The following is a 19,469-nucleotide window of genomic DNA, read 5'->3' on the forward strand; positions in this document are numbered from 1 at the left end:
ATATTTGTACAGCAGCCCCGTTAGTTTCTGGCTGAGGGCTGCTCCAGGGGACACACACGCGTCCATTCTCTGCACGCCCAGGTGCCAAGCGCACAAAGAGAAGTGGGGGCTGGTGGCTGGAACTGGATGGGTACACGTGACACAGTGGGTGCTGAAGGAGGACAGGCAGGCTCCTGACAGCCCCTGAGAAGAGAGAGCAGGGCACGGGCAAAGGCCAAGGAAGGAAAGAACATCTCACGTTGAGGGAGCTGTCAAAAGTTAGGCTCTGAAGTCACATGATCTGGGTCTAAATGCCAGCTCCGTGACATGCTGGCTGTGTGGTGTTGGAGCCAATAATTATCCCCCCTCAGCCTCAGTTTCCTCATCTGGACAAGAGGACTAATGACAGTACCGACCTCACAGGTGTGTTGTGGGGATTCAATGGGATAAGTCCTTGGAAGCCGTTAACACAGTCCCTGCCCCATTTCCCATTTTGGATCAATGATAGCTGTTTGCAGTGTCATCACAAGGACAGAGTGGCTGGAACGCAGGAAGCACGGTCGGGTCAGGGAGCAGGACACGAGGCTGAAGAGGCAGCAGGGGCCAGAGCACATGCAAGCGTCTGAAGACTGTCTCGAAGGGGCCGGGTTAACCTTAAGGTACACTGGAAGCCACTGAAGGGTTTTAAGCTGTAGAGTGTCCTGACATCACCATTCTAGAATGCCATACTCTTCAAAGGCTTGAAATGTCTTTTCTACTTCCACATCCCCAGAGCTGAATCCACTGCTGGCATAGAAGGAAGGTGCTATTTAGCACTGATTAGCAGACTCCAGAGACTGATGGGAGCAAAGAAACGCTGGTCTGAATCATCCAAAGATTGCACAGATTTGGCTGTAGAACGATCTGCTTCATTTTCCTTCGGCAGACTTAACTTCCTAATTAAGTTGGCTCCCGCTAACATTCAAATGACTTTGCATTTCCCAAGTAGATGCCAAGAGAGGTGGGAGAGGCGGCCGCCCGACTCACCGGGAGACATCAGGAAGCAAGCCCGGAATGAAATGTTTGCTGTGGAGACCCCCGTGGGAAGAACGTATGCACTTCTAGGAGTTCTACCCAAAAAGGAAAAGAAAATACACGGGTACTAAGGATATGCACGCTAGATATGAATCTGAGAAAATACAAAGAAAAAGGCCAGTGGCTCTGAACCCATAAAGGCAATGTTTCTATGGCAGGGCCCCATCTGAAGATGGGTCATTCCTGAGGACTGGGACAGTTTTCAGAGAAGGGGACTGGGGAGCAGTGTCGGCTCATGACTGATTGGTTGATTTTTTCTTTCCTTTTTTCTTTCCCTTTCCCTTTGTGTCTTTCCATTCATACATACACATCCCAAAAGATGTTCATTACAGACCACATGCAATAATCTGAATGTCTAGTTTTGGAACACATCTACCATCTTGAATGATCTCTGGGCCCATATTTGGAAGACTGTGTCAAAAGCCCATCGTGTGATACAGAGGTAAAAGGAACCCACACAAAATAGGTGTCTAGCCAACAATTCCTTTGCAATTTAAATCCACTCCATCACAAACAGTGCGGAAGATCTCGGTTATAAACTTTTTTTCACGGTTGATGGACCCAAGAGCCTTGTATCCACAAGAAGTCATTGCATGATATAGGAAGAGGTAAAATGAGGAACAGAGGACATTTCCTAATGATAAAAAAAGTTGAAATATCAAGAATACACAGCAATCATAAATGTGTGTGTGCCTGTAAACAAACCTTCCAAATACGTGAAACAGAACTAAAAGGAGAAAGAGACAAAAGTCATAGTTGAATGCCATCAAGCCCTACTCGTAGTCATGACAGAACATTAAGACAAAAATTACAAAAGCAAAGATCAACAATTTCTGAATGACAGCATCTTAACACATATGGAATGCCACGCCCAACAAATACATAATTACATTTTCAGGTGTACATGGAAGGTCCACTAAGATAAAGTATTCACTAGGCAACAAACAAATCTCAACACATTTCAAAATACTGAACATGCTGTTCTCTGTTCACAATAAAACTAAGTTAAAAATTCAAAACATTAAGATAGCTAGAAAAGCCATTTGGAAAGTGAAACGATTCACTTCTAAATAGGAAAGTCAAAGACAGAATCAAAGATCAAAGAAGAAATAACAAGGGAAGTTGGAAAACATTTTGAACATAATAGGAATAAAAGTACAACATACCAAACAGCTAATACAGGGCTTAAGGGAAAGTTATTGCTATAAATGCTACGTGAGAAAGCAAAACGTCTTTTAAAAAAACCTATGATATAAATTTCCAACTTAGAAAACTAGAAAATTATGAGCAAATTAAAAACTCAAAAATAAGAAAATAAGATATTTGTCTTTCTCTGACTCATCTATTGAATTTAAAAAACACAGCAGATGAACACAGGGGAAGGTAAGGAAAAGTAAGATAAAAACAGAGAGGGAGGCAAACCATACTCTTATGTACTCTTAAATACAGAGAACAGACTGAGGGTTGCTGGAAGGGAGGGAGGAGTGGGGGATGGGATAAGTGGGTGATGGGCATTAAGGAGGGCACTTTTAGGAATAGGCACTGGGCGTCATATGTAAGAGATGAATCACTGGGTTCTACTCCTGAAACCAAGACTACACTGTATGTTAACTAACTTGAATTTAAATTTAAATAGATAGATAGATAGATTGACAGACAGACAGATAGATAGAGGCTCCCGGGTGGCTCTGTTGGTCAAGCATCCCACTTTGGCTCCGGTCATGTTCTCATGGTTCGTGGGTTCAAGCCCCGTATCAGGCTCCGTGCTGACAGCTCGGAGCCTGGAGCTTGCTTGGGATTCCGTGTCTGCCTCTCTCTCTGCTCCCCATCCCACCCCCCGCTCATGCTCTGTCTCTCAAAAATTAATAATAAATGTTAAAAAAAATTTAGATAAATAAATAAATAAAAGGTATCCTAAAAAATAAGGAAACAATACAAAGAAGAGCCAAAATCAATGGTATAGAAAAAATATAGAGAGAGAAAAGAAATAAACATGAAAGTTGTTTTTCTTGAAAAGATTAGTAAAACTGATAAACCCCAAGTAAAAATAATAAAAAAAAGTACAGAAAATACAAATAACTATAACAGAAATGGAAGAGGCACTATTACCACTGATCTTACAGACATCACAAAGTCCATAGAATAGTACAAACAACTTCATACTAATACATCCAACAACCTAGAAGAAATGTACAAATTCCTTAAAAATACAATTCATCAAAACGGACATAAGGTAATTCTACTCCTAGGATGGCAATGTGACCCTAGGAGCTATGTGGACCCACTCCAAAGCAAAACTAGGAAAAATTATTTTAAAAAAAACACTTTTTTAAGTCTCTGGATGGTCCTTAGAGCATACAAAAAAATGCACATTTCAATCCCTGTCAAAGTAACATCATCATTCTTCACAGAGCTAGAACAAACAATCCTAAAAGGTGTATGGAACCAGAAAAGACCCAGAATAGCCAAAGCAATCCTGAAAAACAAAACCAAAGCTTTTGAGGTATCACAATCCTGGTCTTCAAGATGCATTACAAAGCTGTAATCAACAAGACAGCATGGTACTGGCACAAAAACAGACACTCAGATCAATGGAATAGGGTAGAGAACCCAGAAATGGACCCACAAATGTATGCCCAACTAATCTTTGACAAAGCAGGAAAGAATATCCAATGGAATAAAGACAGTCTCTTCACAAGTGGTGCTGGGAAAACTGGACTGCGACATGCCGAAGAATGAAACTGGACCACTTTCTGATACCATACACAAAAAGAAATTCAAAATGGATGGAAGACCTAAATGTGAGACAGGAAACCATCACATCCTACAGGAGAACACAGGCAGCAACCTCTTCGACCCAGGCTGCAGCAGCTTCTTACTTGACATGGTTCTGGACGTAAGGGAAATAAAAGCAAAAATGAACTATTGGGATCTCATCCAGATAAAAAGCTTCTGCACACTGAAGGAAACAATCAACAAAACTAAAAGGTAACCGATGGAATGGGAGAAGATATTTGCAAATGATATATTAGATAAAAGGTTAGTATCCAAAATCTATAAAGATCTTACCAAACTCAACACCCAAAAAACAAATAATGCAGTGAAGAAATGGGCAGAAGACACGAATAGACACTTTTCCAAAGAAAAGAGCCACATCCAGATGGCTAATAGACACATGAAAAGATGCTCAACATCACCCATCATCAGGGAAAAGCAAATCAGAACCACAAGGAGGCATCACTTCACACCTGTCAGAATGGCTCACGTTAACAACTCAGGCAACAACAGATGTAGGCGAGGATGCAGAGAAAGGGGAACCCTTTTGCACGGTTGCTGGGAATGCAAACTGGTGCAGCCGCTCTGGAAAACAGTATGGAGGTTCCTCAAAAAATTAAAAATAGAACTACTCTACAACCCAGCAATTGCACTACTAGGTATTTATCCAAAGGATACAGGGCTGTTGATTCAAAGGGGCACATGCACCCCAGTGTTTATAGCAGTGTTATCAACAATAGCCAAAGTATGGAAAGAGCCCAAATGCCCATCGACGGATGAATGGATAAAGAAGATGTGGTATATAGATAGATATAGATATAGATAGATATAGATATAGATATAGGTATAGATACAGACAGATATAATGGAGTATTACTCAACAATCAAAAAGCATGAAATCTTGCCATCTGCAACTACGTGGATAGAACTTGAGGGTATTATGCTAAGTGAAATTAGTCAGAGGAAGACAGATATAGGACTTCACTCATATGTGGAATTTAAGATATAGAACAGATGAACATAAGGGAAGGGAAGCAAAAATAATATAAACATAGGGAGGGGACAATACGTAAGAGACTCTTAAATACAGAGAACAAGTTGAGGGTTGCTGGAAGGGTTGGGGGGTGGATATGGGTGTCATTGAGAGAGAACCTACCACTGTCCCTGGCCCCAGCTGCAGAGACCTGTAATCGCCAAAACAACCTCGGGAAAAATAACACAAAGATGAAGAACTCAAACCGCCTGACTTCAATACCTACCAGAAAACTACAGCAATCAGTACAGTGAGGTTCTGGCATCAGGATAGGCACAGAGATTAATGACCAGTATACAAAGTGCAGAAATAGACCCACACTTACACAGTGTATTAGTTTTCACAAAGGTACCAAGGCTATTGGATGATAAATGGAAAGCCTTTTCAATAAATGGTGCTAGAAAAAATGAATATCAATACAGAAGAACCTGACCTTCAAACTCTACCTTGCACAGTGAACAAAAGTCAATTTGAGAAAAGCCTAGATATAAAACAAAAACCACAGTGTTTTTGAAAAAAACATACGAAGGTTATCTTCGCAACTGGAGGGTGAGAAAAGATTTTTTTTTAATGTTTATTTTCGTAGGAGAGAGACAGCATGAGTGGGGGAAGAACAGAGAGAGAGGGAGACACAGAATCTGAAGCAGACTCCAGGCTCTGAGCTGTCAGCACAGAGTCTGATGTGGGGCTCGAACTCACAAACTGTGAGATCATGACCTGAGCTGCAGTGGGACGCTTAACCAACTGAGCCACCCAGGCGCCCCTCCCCCTTTTTGTTTTTGAGAAAAGATTTCTTAAACGGGACACAGAAAGCAATAATGATGAAAGAAAAAAAAAATGGCAAATTAGACTTAATCAAAATTAAAAACTATTGCTTACCAAAAGACACCGTTATGAATATAAAGTGGGAAGCCAGTGATGGAAGAAAATATTCACAAGACATTTCTTTCACAAAGGCTTGTGAAGAGAATAGGAGGAAGCTTCACCAACTAATCACAAACAGACCAAAAAAACCCAAAAACTTTTAGTGGCCGAAGGACTTTGTTCAGACCCTGCACCAAGGAAGACATGCGAAGAGCCAATAGGTAAATGCGAGTATACTTGGCATCGTTAGTCATCAGGGAGATGCAAATTACAAGTACAATGAGATACTACCGCACACGTGCCCACACGCTTCAACTGCAAGAGCCTGATGACACCCAAACGTTGGTGAAGATCAAGGAGCGCTTGTAATTTTCACGCGCCGCCCGTGGGAATGCGAACTGACACAAGTGTTGGGCAAAAATATTTGGTGGTTTCTTCCGATGTTAAATACATACCACGCTTTTACCCCCCAACGTCACTCACAGCTATTTAACCAAGATAAACGGCATTCTGGCACATCAATGCTCCCAGTGGCTTTTATTAACGACTGAAAACACTGGCAACGATTTGTTTAGCAAAGAGAGAATGGATAAATGATTTGGGGAATATCCATGACAATGGAATACAGAGAGGGAGGCAAACCATAAGAGACTCTTAAATATGAGGACCAACTGAGGGTTGACGGGGGGATGGGGGTGGGAAGGGGTGATGGGCACTGAGGAGGGCAGTTGTTGGGATGAGCACTGAGTGTTACCTGTAAGTGATGAGTCACCGGAATCTACTCCTGAAGCCAAGACTACACTGTATGGTAGCTAACGAGATAAAACTAAAGAATCTGAACAAAAACAAAAGCAAAAAACCTGAATAGCGGCTCTCCTGAGGAACTGAAGACTGACTCGGGGACATAACCTTCTGGGGTTAAGGAGATACTCTATATTGTGACAGGAACACGGGTTACATAGTATGTGCATGTATCGGAACTGAATGACAACGATTTATGTGTTTTGATACAAATTTTACCTTAAAATACCAAAATAATTTTTTAAAAAGCACTGTCAGTACTGAATGGTGGTAGGAAATGGGCAGAGAAGCATAAGAAGCAAGAAGGGCAAGGTGTTGTACCTGGGCCACGGGTATTCAGTAGGTTCCTGGTTTGGGTTATATGTCTGAAACTTTTTATAATAAACAGTTGAAAAAGAAAGACGGAAAAAGGCGTTAGTCTCATGTATAACCTTTAACCTTACCCTGGTGTTGTCTTCACAGAAAGCAAATAGTGAGTTGAGTTTTTGAGGGAGAGTATTTTATATTAATTAAACAGTATCCATTTTATTTATTTTTTTAAGAAGTTTATTTATTTATCTTGAGGGAGAGAGAAAGAACAGGAAGGGGAGGGGCAGAGAGAGAGGAGAGAGCGAGAATCCCAAGCAGGCTCCGCACTGCCAGTATGGAGCCCGGTGTGTGGCTCGAAGTCATGAGCCGTGAGATCATGACCTGAGCCAAAGTTGGACACTGAACCGACTGAGTCATCCAGGTGCCCCGAACTGTATCAATTTTAAATATATCCTATTTGAGGGGCGCCTGGGTGGCTCAGCTGGTTAAGCATCTGACTCAGTTTCAGCTCAGGTCACAATCTCACGGTTTTGTGGGTTCGAGCTTCTCATCGGGCTCTGCACTGACAGTGTGGAGCCTGCTTAGGATTCTCTCTCTCTCCCTCTCTCTTTGCACCTCCCCCGCTCATGCTCACTTGCTCTCTCTCTCTCTCTCTCTCTCTCCCCCAAAATAAATAAATAAACTTTATCAATCAATCAATCCTATTTGGTCAAACCGGGAACTTGGAGAGTGGATGAATTTAACACACGAGTGATCAACTTCTTCCACACATCTGCCTAATTACCCTAAACAGGGTTGCTCGGCCTGGACACAGTTGACATCTGGGGCAAGATAGCTCTGTGTTGCGGGGCTGTCCCGTGCCCTGCAGGCTGTTCACGGCAGCATCGGTGACCTCTATGTACTAGATGCCAGTAGCCCGCCCCCCGATTTGTGACAACCGAAACTTCCTTCGAGACATTGCTCACTATCCCCCCGGAGGCAAAACTGTCCAGTTGAGAACTACCACCCCAAAACATGCATCCTCAAACAGGACAGCATCACCCGCCCCCCAACCAAGGGGAATGAAAACTGGTTCTTGGGGAGATGAAAAAGTCTTAGGTATTATAATTGCTTGTGGCCCTGCAAAGGGTCACAGTACACACACGCAGAGATACAGAATATTGTTGGCATTAAAATTTCACAGTAGAAAGGAGCAATTATGGCAGGGGGATGTCTGAGACAAGGAGGAGGGGTGATTGTGAAAGATGAAGAGGTGCCCTCCTATGAAGAGGTCTAGGATTCTGCTTAAAGCAAGCATTCCCTCCCCACGTTTGGCAACCCGAGAGCAAGGCTTTCCAATGTGCAGGGGAGTCTTTGTTTGCTTGAGAAAGATGTGGCAAAATAACCACAGTTGCTTCCCAGAACCTCGCAAGTTGTCTTTGAAGCTTGAGATGGAGGATGATACAGATTTAGGAGAAAAGCTGTAAGGGGCTCTTGCCAAATCTGATGCCGTCCCTCTACACACTAGTGAGACTGGACGTTTTCCTCTAAGTTCTAGAAACCACACTAACTGAGCTGACCCCAGACAAATGACCACCAGTGTGCCCTGGCTGAACCAATGACCTCAGCAGCCGAAACTGCCATTTTATAGCATTTTTTTAAGTTCATTTATTCATCTTGAGAGAGAGAGCGAGAAAGAGAGAGCAAGCGGGGTGGGAGCAGAGAGAGGGAGACAGAGAATCCCAAGCAGACTCCACACTGTCAGCACAGAGCCCAATACGGGGCTTGAACCCACGAACCGTGAGATCGTGACCTGAGCCCAAATCAGGACTCAGACGCCTAACTGACTGAGCCACCCAATAGCATTTTTACCAGAAGAAGGTAGTACGTTTCAAGTTGCTCACCTACCAAAACCCATTCAGCAAAACCCCCGGACAGCAATTTCAATTAGCTCAATGATGCGAAAGGACCAAACCTTACAATTTCCTGTTTTCATTTTCCTGTTTCTTTACGCAAAAGCTTGCCTAACATTTAACAACCAGCTGGTTTATAATACTGAATATTCATGCCGGACAGGGTCACACCTGGCCAGTTAGCATACATGGGATCTTGTGACCAGTTCTCAATCTTTGGTTAAAACGCATTTAGATTTGTTCAGTGAAAGCAAACTCCCAGACATTCAGCCTTACAAAGACCCTTCAACAGGTGCATGCCACACTCAAGGACTTGTCAGCAGACGAACACTGAGGCTGAGCAAGAACCTTCGAACACGGGATACCTCTGTAGCTAAGGTACTGGAGCATTAGAGTGGTTGTTTCTGATTTTAAAATCATAGCAGAAGGATAGAACAACAGTGCAATGGCTAATTTCATGTGTCATCATGGATAGGCCAGGGGGCCCAGCTGTTCTGTCAACCTCAGTCTAGATGTTACTCTCAAGATATTTTTAGATGTGATGACCATTTACCAGCTTTAAGTCAAGGAGCTCACCCCCCCCCCCCCCCCAATGTGGCTGGGCCTCGCCCAATCCGTTGAAGGCTTTAAGAGCAAAGACTGAAGTTTCCCAAATAAAATCCTACCTCAAGACTGAAACATGGAAATCCTGCTTGACTTTCCAGGCTGCTGGCTTGCTCTGCCCTTTTTAAACTCAAGACTGCAACGTCACCGGATACCTGAGCTTCTAACCTGCGGGCTGGCCCTACAAATTTCAGGCTTGCCAGACCCACACCCATGCAAACCAGTTCGTTAAAATAACTGCTCCCTCTACACACACACACACACACACACACACACACACACTGCTGGTTCTGTTTCTCTGGAGAACCATGACTAATGAAAACAGGAACATAGATTCTACCTTAAATGGAGCTAGTCCATTTAAGTCCACACCGTATGCCAATGAAAAAGCAGGTGGCAGAAAGAATACCTCTCAGAGCCAGGAAAGACAAGTCTACGGTCTGCAGAGGGCGGTGCTGACGAGAAGCCGCTTACCCACCAACAAGAGCCTGCAAAGCTCTGAACTGGAGGCCCCAGGTACTACAGGAGGCAGGGGGAAGGCACGGGATGGAAACAGGGAACAGGTGGAAAGACCTTGTTAAGAGCAGTTAAGTCTCCACCCCAACCTACAAACCAGAAAGGAAACATCACATCCCTGACTCTTGAAGAAGATAGAAAGTTCAACTATCTGAGGCTCTGCACTTAGGAAAAGCAGGCAAGTAGAGAACAGGGCCAAACAACCAGGCTGAGAACCAGGGGGCTAAGGGGATGTCTGCAAGGTCACTGTAAGAACCCAAGCCCCTCAGCCTGGCACCCAGAACGCCAGGCTCAGGTACACCCGGCGAGAGCCAGAGGCGCCTCCCTGGGAAATGGAAGAGCTCAAAGTAAAGCCCAGAAGGCAGCACTCAGAATCAACCAGTGAAAACCCAGCTCGCTCCCCAGTCATCCTTCAGTGAAGATTAATTAACGAGGTCTGCCCAGTTAGCTTAGTGTTTCCACCTTAAATAAGAATCCCAGTAAGGTACATCATGTGAAACTTCAGATGGCCAGACACGGAGAAAGGATTCTAAGAGCTTCCAGACAGGGAAAGAAAAACAAAACCAAGGAAGGGAAGACTACAAGGCTTGTCTCAAATGCACTGTAAACCAGAATCCTGTGCAGAAGTGATTTTCTACCTAGAATTCCGCACCCAGCTAAAGAGTCGGATAAAGGCACTTCTGGTATAAATATCTCAAAACGTTCAGCTCCAATGTCTTCTGCTGGGACATGATAGGAACAGGTGCTTTTGCTCCCAGAGTTCTCCCTGTCCCTGGCTTGGAATTTCCAGCTCCCCAATTCCACAGCACCGTGGCAATGCACCTGGTATTTGTTCTTTCCCTAAAGAAGACACCACCACGTCTGACCATCCTGTACCCTCCCCAGGAGCTAACCCAGTACCTACAAAATAGTCAGTGCTCAAGAAGAATCTGTTAGATCACCATCAGCCAAATACACCTTTTGAATCTTGTCTGTCATGTAAAGAACTGTATCCCACGAGCACCGATTATCCTATAAATGCCCCCTTTAAAAAATGTAATAGTTGTTTAAAAACTGAAACATCTGTGTGCACAATTACAGTACCCTGGTCTTGCTTTAGTAATTTTTTTTTAAGTTTCTTAGAGCAGTTTTAGGTTCACAGCAAAATGAAGAAGGTACACAGAGACTTCCCACAGGACCCCCACCCCCACACACGCACAGGCCCCCTCACTATCAACATCCCCCGTCATCTGTTCCAACTGATGGACCTACACGGACAAATCACCCGAAGTCCACAGTTCACATTAGGGGTCACTCTTGCTGTTGTGCGTTCTATGAGTTTTGACAAATGCACAATGATACATATCCACTATTCAAGTATCATAGAGAGTAGGTTTCACTGCCCCCAAACTCCTCTATTCTCTCCCTATTTATCCCCGCCCAACCCCAGCCCTCATGGTAATGCTTTTTCATACTACTTGTTTGGAGAATAAGCAACAGGTTTTCAGTTTTCTGGGCCATGTCTCCCTTGCAACTGTACAACTCTGCCATTAGAATGTGAAGACCTCCATAGACAATATATAAACAAATGAGCATCCCTGCGTTCCAATAAAACTTTATTTACAAAAACAAGCAGGCACTGGATTTGGCCCACGGGCTGTTGTTTGCTGACAGCCTGACAACCATGTCACTTGATAGATTCTCACCATTTTTACAAGAACAAAGTTTCTTAATAACTTCACGTGGCATTAATAATTTACTTCTATTTTCTGTCTGAAACCTAACCCTGAAACAATACCCGGTCAGAAGCAGAGACTGCAGTGAAAGACAATTCCCTTTTCAGAATATCGCTGCTTTGAAGCTCCCCTGCCTTTCTCTGCTTTAAATCCCAAATTTCTGGTAACTCTGGAGGGAACACTTGCTCTTTGAAACTGTGATCTCTGTTTTGCCCAGAAGGGTGGCCCGGGCTGCCTTACGGAGCGAGTCCCATACGAAGGCTGCCGTGGGACATGCTGTTTGCCAGCCGAGCACTTCAGCGGAGCGCTGACTTGTTTATGGTAAATTGGGAACAAGATCTTTTATTTCCAAAAGAAACCGTTTGCTCTTATGTTCGAAGAAAACCAACTCTCCTGCAGGATGATATGTGGACATCGACCACCTTCTAGTCAACTGATTATCTATAAACAGAGCAGAAGCAAAGCCATGGTTACCTAGCCTGGAAAATTCATCTCAGGAGATCCCATGCTCCAGAACGCCTGTGTCTACTCACTCCAGTGCAACCTACAAAGTTGATTTTACTGAAGGGAGAAGGAGTGTGTGTGCCACAACTGGGGTCCACTAACGTCACCCCACTGAGGCCCAGCACCTCCTCTGAAAGCCAAGAGTCATGCCAACCACGAGGCTTCCTGTTAGCCACAGTAAGAAACCCAAAGAACAGCACTGATGGTTTTTCTAAGTGGATGTGGCAGTTCCCTGTAAGGCAATCACTGACCTGTCACAACAAAGAAAGAGAGCAGATAAAAATACTATCATCAATGCCTAGACACAGGGTAGGATTCTGTGTCTGCCAAGTAGTAAAAACCTGTAACTTTTTAAGTAGTGTCTTAAGCAAAAGATAGTAACAGCCTCTGTCAAAAAGCTGGTCTCCCACAGATGCGACATCAGCCATGCATTTGACAGGGCACCTGGCGGACAGCTCTGTCAGCAAATGCATCTGATAGGGAAGGTGTGCTTCTAAAATGAGCACTTTTGTGGGGCCTGGCCCCCACTCTCGAGGACCAGCGGCCTTCTGGGTTGATTTCTTCATACCCAGAGCTATTTCCTTCCCAAGGTCAAATGCAACACGGGATACTAAATTGTGCCGCTGTCCTTGGTCAACCATCGGAAAGCCAGGGTTCAGCCAGGGTTCAGGTTTTCCCACAGGGGTTCACTTCTTTCTGCTTTTAGCATTGGAAGCCCCTTAAAGCTCAGTCTTTGGGAGGACAGAACATGCCCTAAAACAATAGAGAACTCGAGTGACACTACAGGGACAGAGATGGAGAGCAGACAGGGGTCAAGCCCAGGTGCATGCTGTTCCAGGGCCCTGTACACAGTGGCTGGCATCAGAATGCCAGATGACGAGCAGACGGTAACCGTGCGGTGGGGCATTCCTCCACTGGCACCACAAGTCCTCCAAAACAGACGCTCACTTAAAATGAGACTTTCAGAGGGAGCGCCTGGGAGGCTTAGTCAGTTAAGTGCCTGACTTCCGCTCAGGTCATGATCTCACGGTTCCTGAGTTCGAGCCCCACGTTGGGCTCTGTGCTAACAGCTTGGAGCCTGGAGCCTGCTTCACATTCTGTGTCTCTCTCTCTCTCAAATAAACATAAAAAAAAAAAAAATGAGACTTCAGAAGGACAAATAAACTCAGAGCGGGAAGTGATTACAAATGGATGTTTTGCCCTAAGTAGCCTCAGAGAAGCTCGGGCCCTCCACCTTCATGCACCGCGGGGCCCTCACTATGGGCATTCTAGGGAAGCACACTCAGTAAGCGTTTTCTCTCAATCTCCCCCGAGACTCTAGAGCCAAACCCCTTCCATTAACTGGTAAGTGTTCAGTCTCAGCCTCTGTATTCTTTTCCCAGGGCTGCCCTTACTGATGACCACCAGCCTGATGGCTAACGACAACAGCAATGTGTTCTCTCACGTTCTGGAGCCCAAAAGGCTGAAATCCAGGTGTGGCAGGGTCATGCTCCCCATGAAGCCTCCAGGAGAGGATCCTCCCTTGCCTTCTCCAGCATTTGGTGGCTCCAGGTGGCTCCCTGTGTCACTCTGATCTCTGCCCCCAACTTTACGTGGCCTTCTCACCTGTGTCTCTGTGTCTCAAATATTCCTCTGTCTTTCTCTAATGGGAACATTTGTCATTGGACTTAGGGCCACCCTAAATGCAGGATGAGCCCATCTCCAGATCCTTAATTACCTCTGCTAAGACTATTTTCCAAATAAGGTCATGTTCACAGGTTCTGTGGGCTAAGACTTGGACATATCTTCTGGGGGAACATTATTCAACCCACTGTAGTCTCCAACAAACCAGACAAGAGTACGAGTTATTTATTTAAATGAACATGGAGGGCATCTGAGTGGCTCAGTCGGTGAAGCATCTGACTTCGGCTCAGGTCATGATCTCGTGGTTCCTGAGTTCATGTTCCCCATTGGATGAGCTCAAGCCCCACTTTTGGTGAGCCCCTCTTCTCTCTCTCTCTCTCTCTCTCTCTCTCTCTATCTCTCTCTCTCTCCCTCTCTCTCTCTCTCTCTCCCTCTCCCTCTCCCTCTCTCTGACTCTCTGTCCCTCACTCATTTACGCCAAATACATAAATAAATACAAACATACATACATACATACATAAATCTTCATTGTATTTAAACACTGAAAGCCCTGAGACACTATGGAGTCAGAGGCTGGCATGAAGGTCAACAAAGGGTTCTTGAACAAGTTACTGAGCCTGTCTGAGCTTCACTGTCCTTATGCGTAAAATGGGGATAACCCGACCTGGGGTGGGGGGGCCACTATACAGGTTAACAGCAACTCACTTAGAGTGTCTGGAACCCCAGTATCTTGTTGGCAGGGCTCTCGCCTCTAAGGGCTCTGAGCAAAATGTCCACAAGCACCTCAGGATAGTTACTCCTTGATCCAGCCACTATCAGGGAGAAGTACTCAGTCTTAAGTACTTAGAGAAAACAGGAAAGATTAAGGTAACGGACCTGCCAAAGGCAAGTAACATCAGACCTGTAAGGAATCGAGGACTTCAGGTCACAAGAGTGGCCTCTCTCAAGTGGTCGCCGGTGGCCACAGTGCTTTTCCAATGATCCCAGGATCACCAACCTAAATATACAGCATGCCACTGCCTCTGGACTCCCCAGGACACGAGCTGTGTCTTATTTACCTCTGTGTCCCCCACACCTGGCACAGTGCCTGGCACTTAGTCATTCCGTAAACATTGCTGGAATGAGCCTGCATATTCTGGAACCTCAGCTCTGGCTACAAACAATAATATGGATGAGTACCGTTGATTTAACGCACGTACTGAGTACTTCACGTATACGTTGAGTGGATTCAATAAGATAACGCACCTACACATTTTGTCATGGTGGCTGCTCCAGAAATGAGAGCGATCATCATTACTTATTTTAACTCTCGTTCCAACCAATCATGGAAGCATTATCATCCCCATTTTACACAGCGGGAACTGAGGCAGGAGAGGGTCAATCACAGAGCTAATACCTGACTGAACCAGGGTTTGTCACACTTCAAAGACCTATGTGCTCTGCACTACACCGCCCTGCACCTGATTCGTATTACTTAGTGTTGGCTTTAAGGCTGGTCCCAGCTTGCATATCTATAACCAGACTATATATTGCTGTGTGTGTGTATGTGTGTGTGTGTGTGTGTGTGTGTGTGTGTGTGTGTGTTTGTGTGTTTGTATATGTGTATGTATGGGCTATAGATTGGTACACACACAATACCGTCACTGAAAGAATGAGCTAGATAAGAACACAGAGCTGAAAAGCTTAAGGTCCCAGAGAACGTGATAAATTCCCTTTACACTGTCAGGCTCCTGAATCGCACTGCCAAAGGGTAAAGTGTCACATGTCACACTCTGCTGAGCTCATAAAAGCAACACATACATTGTCTTGTAAACTCTAGAGCCTCGTCCACAGGCTTATTACTTGCTGGCAAATTCTTATTTCTAAGCCTACAAGGAAGAAGAATGAACTGTGCTCAACATTCGTGTCCCGGCACTTTCCTCTCGACCGAAAATCTCAAGGCAAGTGGTCAGGAAACACGACCCGGAATTAAAGAGGGTCCCAGCCACCGTGAACTTACAGGAGGAATGGATGCTGGGGAAGCTTTTGCGGCCCTCAGACACCAGGTCGGGGTCACCCGTGCAGTGCATTTCCGAGTTCATCACTCCATCTGGAAAGCAGCGGTAAAAGAAATCGGGGCGAGGTCTACAAAAGACACCATGGACATTTTCAATATAAAATGCTGCCGTCACAAATGAGCCCCAAGCTGACCCCCACCACTCCCTGCTGCCCCCAGCTCCTCCTGTCACTGACAACAGAGCTCCCCATGGACCACGGGGGTCTTGGGAGAAGCTCAGGCTTCAGGGTCAGAAAGCTCTGAGTTGGAACTCCCGCTTGGCCACTTACTAGTTTTCTGACCTTGGGAAGGCTGTGTAGCCTCTCCCAGCCTCAGTTTCCACATCTGTAAAAGGGGGAGATCGATACCCACCCAGAGGTGAGGTCGTGAGGTTCAGAGGAGATGACTAGATAGGAGGCCCTAAGCACAGTGCCAGAGAAATAGAAGGTGGTTCCTGCCTCCATCCACAGCTCCCATTCAGAGGCTGCTCTCAGGACCCCAGACTCCAGGTTTCTCACATCCCTACATCTTGAATTTGGATGGCCAATTGCCCCTCATTGAATAGCAGGCTTCACCTAACCTCACTGAGAGGGAGGACCCTACAACTCAGCTCCATGATGCACAGCTCATGGCCATCCAGGCTGGCCTCTCTGGCCCACATCAAGGGAGGCAGACCTCACAGGAAGTGGGCGGAAGCTGGCCCCCTGAGGTCAAGCCACCTGTCGCAGACACAGCCAGCATTGACTGAGCCCTTCCTGGGGACCACGCACAGTGCTGGGCACTGCATGAGCATCATAACGTATGATTCTTATTCCATCCCCGGGACTTCCTTCATCTTACAGTTGCAAAAATGAAGGTTGAGAAAGGTAATGCTCCTGCCCAAGGTCACATACAACCAGTAAGTGGCAAAAGCAAGCAATTGGATTCTTGCACCAACACACTTCACCCCATGTTTTTTTGTCTCCCTCAGGTGAGGAGTTTTACACAGATGGGTGATAGCCGATCATTTCCCATTAATTCAACTAATATTTGCTGAAGGCCAGCCATGGGCAAGGCTCTGCTAGTTCTATAAACGCTAGGGCCCTTTTCTGCACATATTGGGTCACTCTGACTTCCTGATCTTCCCAGCTCTCGGATCTAGGCCCAATAATAGTCTATCAATATCTATAACCTATCAATAATCTATCAGAGCTGCTGGCATACTCTCTCTCCCCTTATCGGCTCATGTTCTCCAAATGTAGTTATTCACCTACTAAACCAGAACCTTAGAGCAGACAAGGCCTGGGAACCAGCATTTTATCGGGGCCTCACAGCAACTCTAAACAGAAAGTTGGAAGAATACCACAGCCCCAGGTGATGCATGGCCCAATCTGTATCTACCTTCTGCCCTCTTGCTACCTGGCCAGCACCCTCCACCAGGTAGATAATCAGTAAATGCTGAGGTTCTGAGAGGGGAGCTAACCTGTCCAAGGCCAACAGCTAGTCAAGGCTGAAGTCAGGCCTCAAATTCAGGTCTTTCGACCATTCACCTCTATGGAGACTAGCTCACTGCTGGAGCAGTCAATAGAGAGGCAAGATAAATGGAGAAGAGGAATCGCTTCCCATGTGCCAATCCACAGATGACCTTGAGAGTCTAAGCCATTTGTTTCTTTTTGCAACTTACCTTCCCACTATCAACTTAATAGTGTTTGTGCAGACTCCATTCAAAGCAAGAGCCAAGGATACTGCTACAAAACAAAACCAACAGACAGAAAAATAATGAGCTGGTTCCCAATCACAATCATCATCCTCATCATCATCAACATCATCATCAATATCACCGTTCCATGATAATACTATTCGATTTACGACCATAGAAATATGAACCAATACTTTAAAAAAACAGAGGTAAGTCTGCATAGCTAGAGTAAAATATAATTAAGACAAGACTCTGGAGAGTGACTCATAAAATGCCAAGCCCCTATGACATGAAATTTATCTCTCCTCCCTGACTTTTTAATATTTTTAATATTGGAAAGGAACACATCCATTATGTTCTGGCCTGATAGGAACAGATTTAATACTACAGCATATAGAATTCCTCTTAGTGGTAGCAAGAAACTAACATTTTTCTTTCTTTCTGTCAATCTTCTCAAACATAATTCTAATCACAGCATCTGCTGGTATCCGTCTTCGGAGTAGGACATTCCCACTTGGTGATTATCTCTTTGTTGACTCTTCACCTGCTGACAGCTGTCCATTCGTTATCAAACAAATCACTTTCTGAGAAGGTAAACAGTCCCAACACCTCACTGGGTTTTGAGAAGGTTGGCCAGGTGGTACTTTTTTGCCATCTAAGGCAGTAGGAACTTCTGGAATACATTATTTAAAAAATATACAGCATGGAAACTTTCTCTAAGTGGCTTGGAAGGATTTTGCTGGCTGAAGTACAGATCATCCAAAGAGAGAGAGCTTTCCCTGCAAGGACCTCCCAGGTCTCTCCCATATTTATCAAGACCTCACAAAAGGCAAGTCAACATAATGGAAGGTCAAATACCGTGCATAAGCGATAAAAACCTATTGACGCCCCCATTCCATTGTTTTGTTGAATAATAAAACATATAAGCTACCGTTTCCCTTTGGCAAATATTAACTCTTCAACAGTAGCTGAGATTTATGGAAGAAAATAGCAGTGGCGGGACATTTCCAGGAAGGGACTGCCTGGACCAGCTCATGGTCCTCAAGGGAGACAAATGTGTTCTACAAGCAGAAAGTACTATGGGATGGCTGACACAGTCACTGAGGGCACCGGCCACGGAGATTGATACAAAACCTATCTGCTTTTAACAAGTCATGGGAAGCAGAGAGAATGGGGGGACCGGTTCAAATGAATACTTTTGTCAAAGGGAAACAAATTACCTAAGAGCGAGACATGCAACAACTGGCCATATCTGAGTGTGGCAGCAAAGGACGGATGGGGCCACCAGTGTGAAGAGCAAGAGTGACAGCCCCGCACTGCCACTAACACACCAAGCAGGCAACTGGGATGTATAAATCGGAACCGGGCATGGGGGAATTCAGAGAGATCCCGCTGATTACATCCTGTACACACAGACCCTTCCTTCTGAAATGCTGGCTTCCCTCCTCTCTTACCACCTCAGAACACTGCTGAGAGGTCTCCTTTGCAGAGAGGAGGGAAAATGCCCTGAGCTATCTTCACTGATGTATTCTCCCCAGAGCTATAACAATTCACAGGCTGTGGGATCACCCTGCAGGACTGGGATCTTTTCCTGCTAGAGCTGGTTTGGCAGACTCACTGCTGGGTTTTCCCAGCTGGGTCAGACTCCTTCTTATTCGGGTCCTAGCGTGGCCTCAGCACTGAGGAGGTCTCCGGAAACGCATCGCTAGCTCATCTCCCAACGCCCTTAGGGAATTTCATAGACCGCTACATGGATCCAGAACACCATACATGTCCCCAGCCTCAGCACTGGCTGGGTTTATTGTAACACAGGGCAGTTCTTTGAAAAGTTTCAAGTAGCTGAACTAGAAAATGTGTAGATGCGATGTAACCACCAACAGCTGGCAACTTCACTCTCTGATCTAAAAGCCTGAAGGAGACAGAAGACAATCGGGCTCCTAACTGGTGCTATTTAGGGTGAAAGTCATCTCAGCATTCTGGAAGTAAACTGAACTGATTATTTTTGTCTGAATAGTACAACCCCTGGGGGACCAATATGGGGGCCTCTCACTGATACCAGAGGGTAGGC

At 45.2% G+C, this 19,469-nt stretch overlaps 1 protein-coding gene across 2 annotated transcripts in view; it reads right to left on the reverse strand.

Annotated features, from left to right (window-relative positions):
• The window catches only part of PLPP4 (phospholipid phosphatase 4), a 125,919-nt gene that overhangs the window by 48,471 nt on the left and 57,979 nt on the right, over positions 1-19,469 (reverse strand). The window contains exons 4-5 of one of the 2 annotated variants that reach the window (XM_078434887.2): positions 17,387-17,450; positions 15,688-15,812 (exon numbers count right to left, since the gene is read on the reverse strand). The exons of the other annotated variant lie outside the window; for it this stretch is intronic. Of the exons in view, the coding sequence (XP_078291013.1) occupies positions 15,688-15,812; positions 17,387-17,450 (189 nt within the window). The remainder of the gene's footprint in view (positions 1-15,687; positions 15,813-17,386; positions 17,451-19,469) is intronic. 2 annotated transcript variants of the gene reach the window in all.

Source organism: Panthera onca, chromosome D2 (assembly GCF_046562875.1).
Source record: "Panthera onca isolate mPanOnc1 chromosome D2, mPanOnc1 haplotype 2, whole genome shotgun sequence".
Taxonomy (NCBI): Eukaryota; Metazoa; Chordata; class Mammalia; order Carnivora; family Felidae; genus Panthera; species Panthera onca.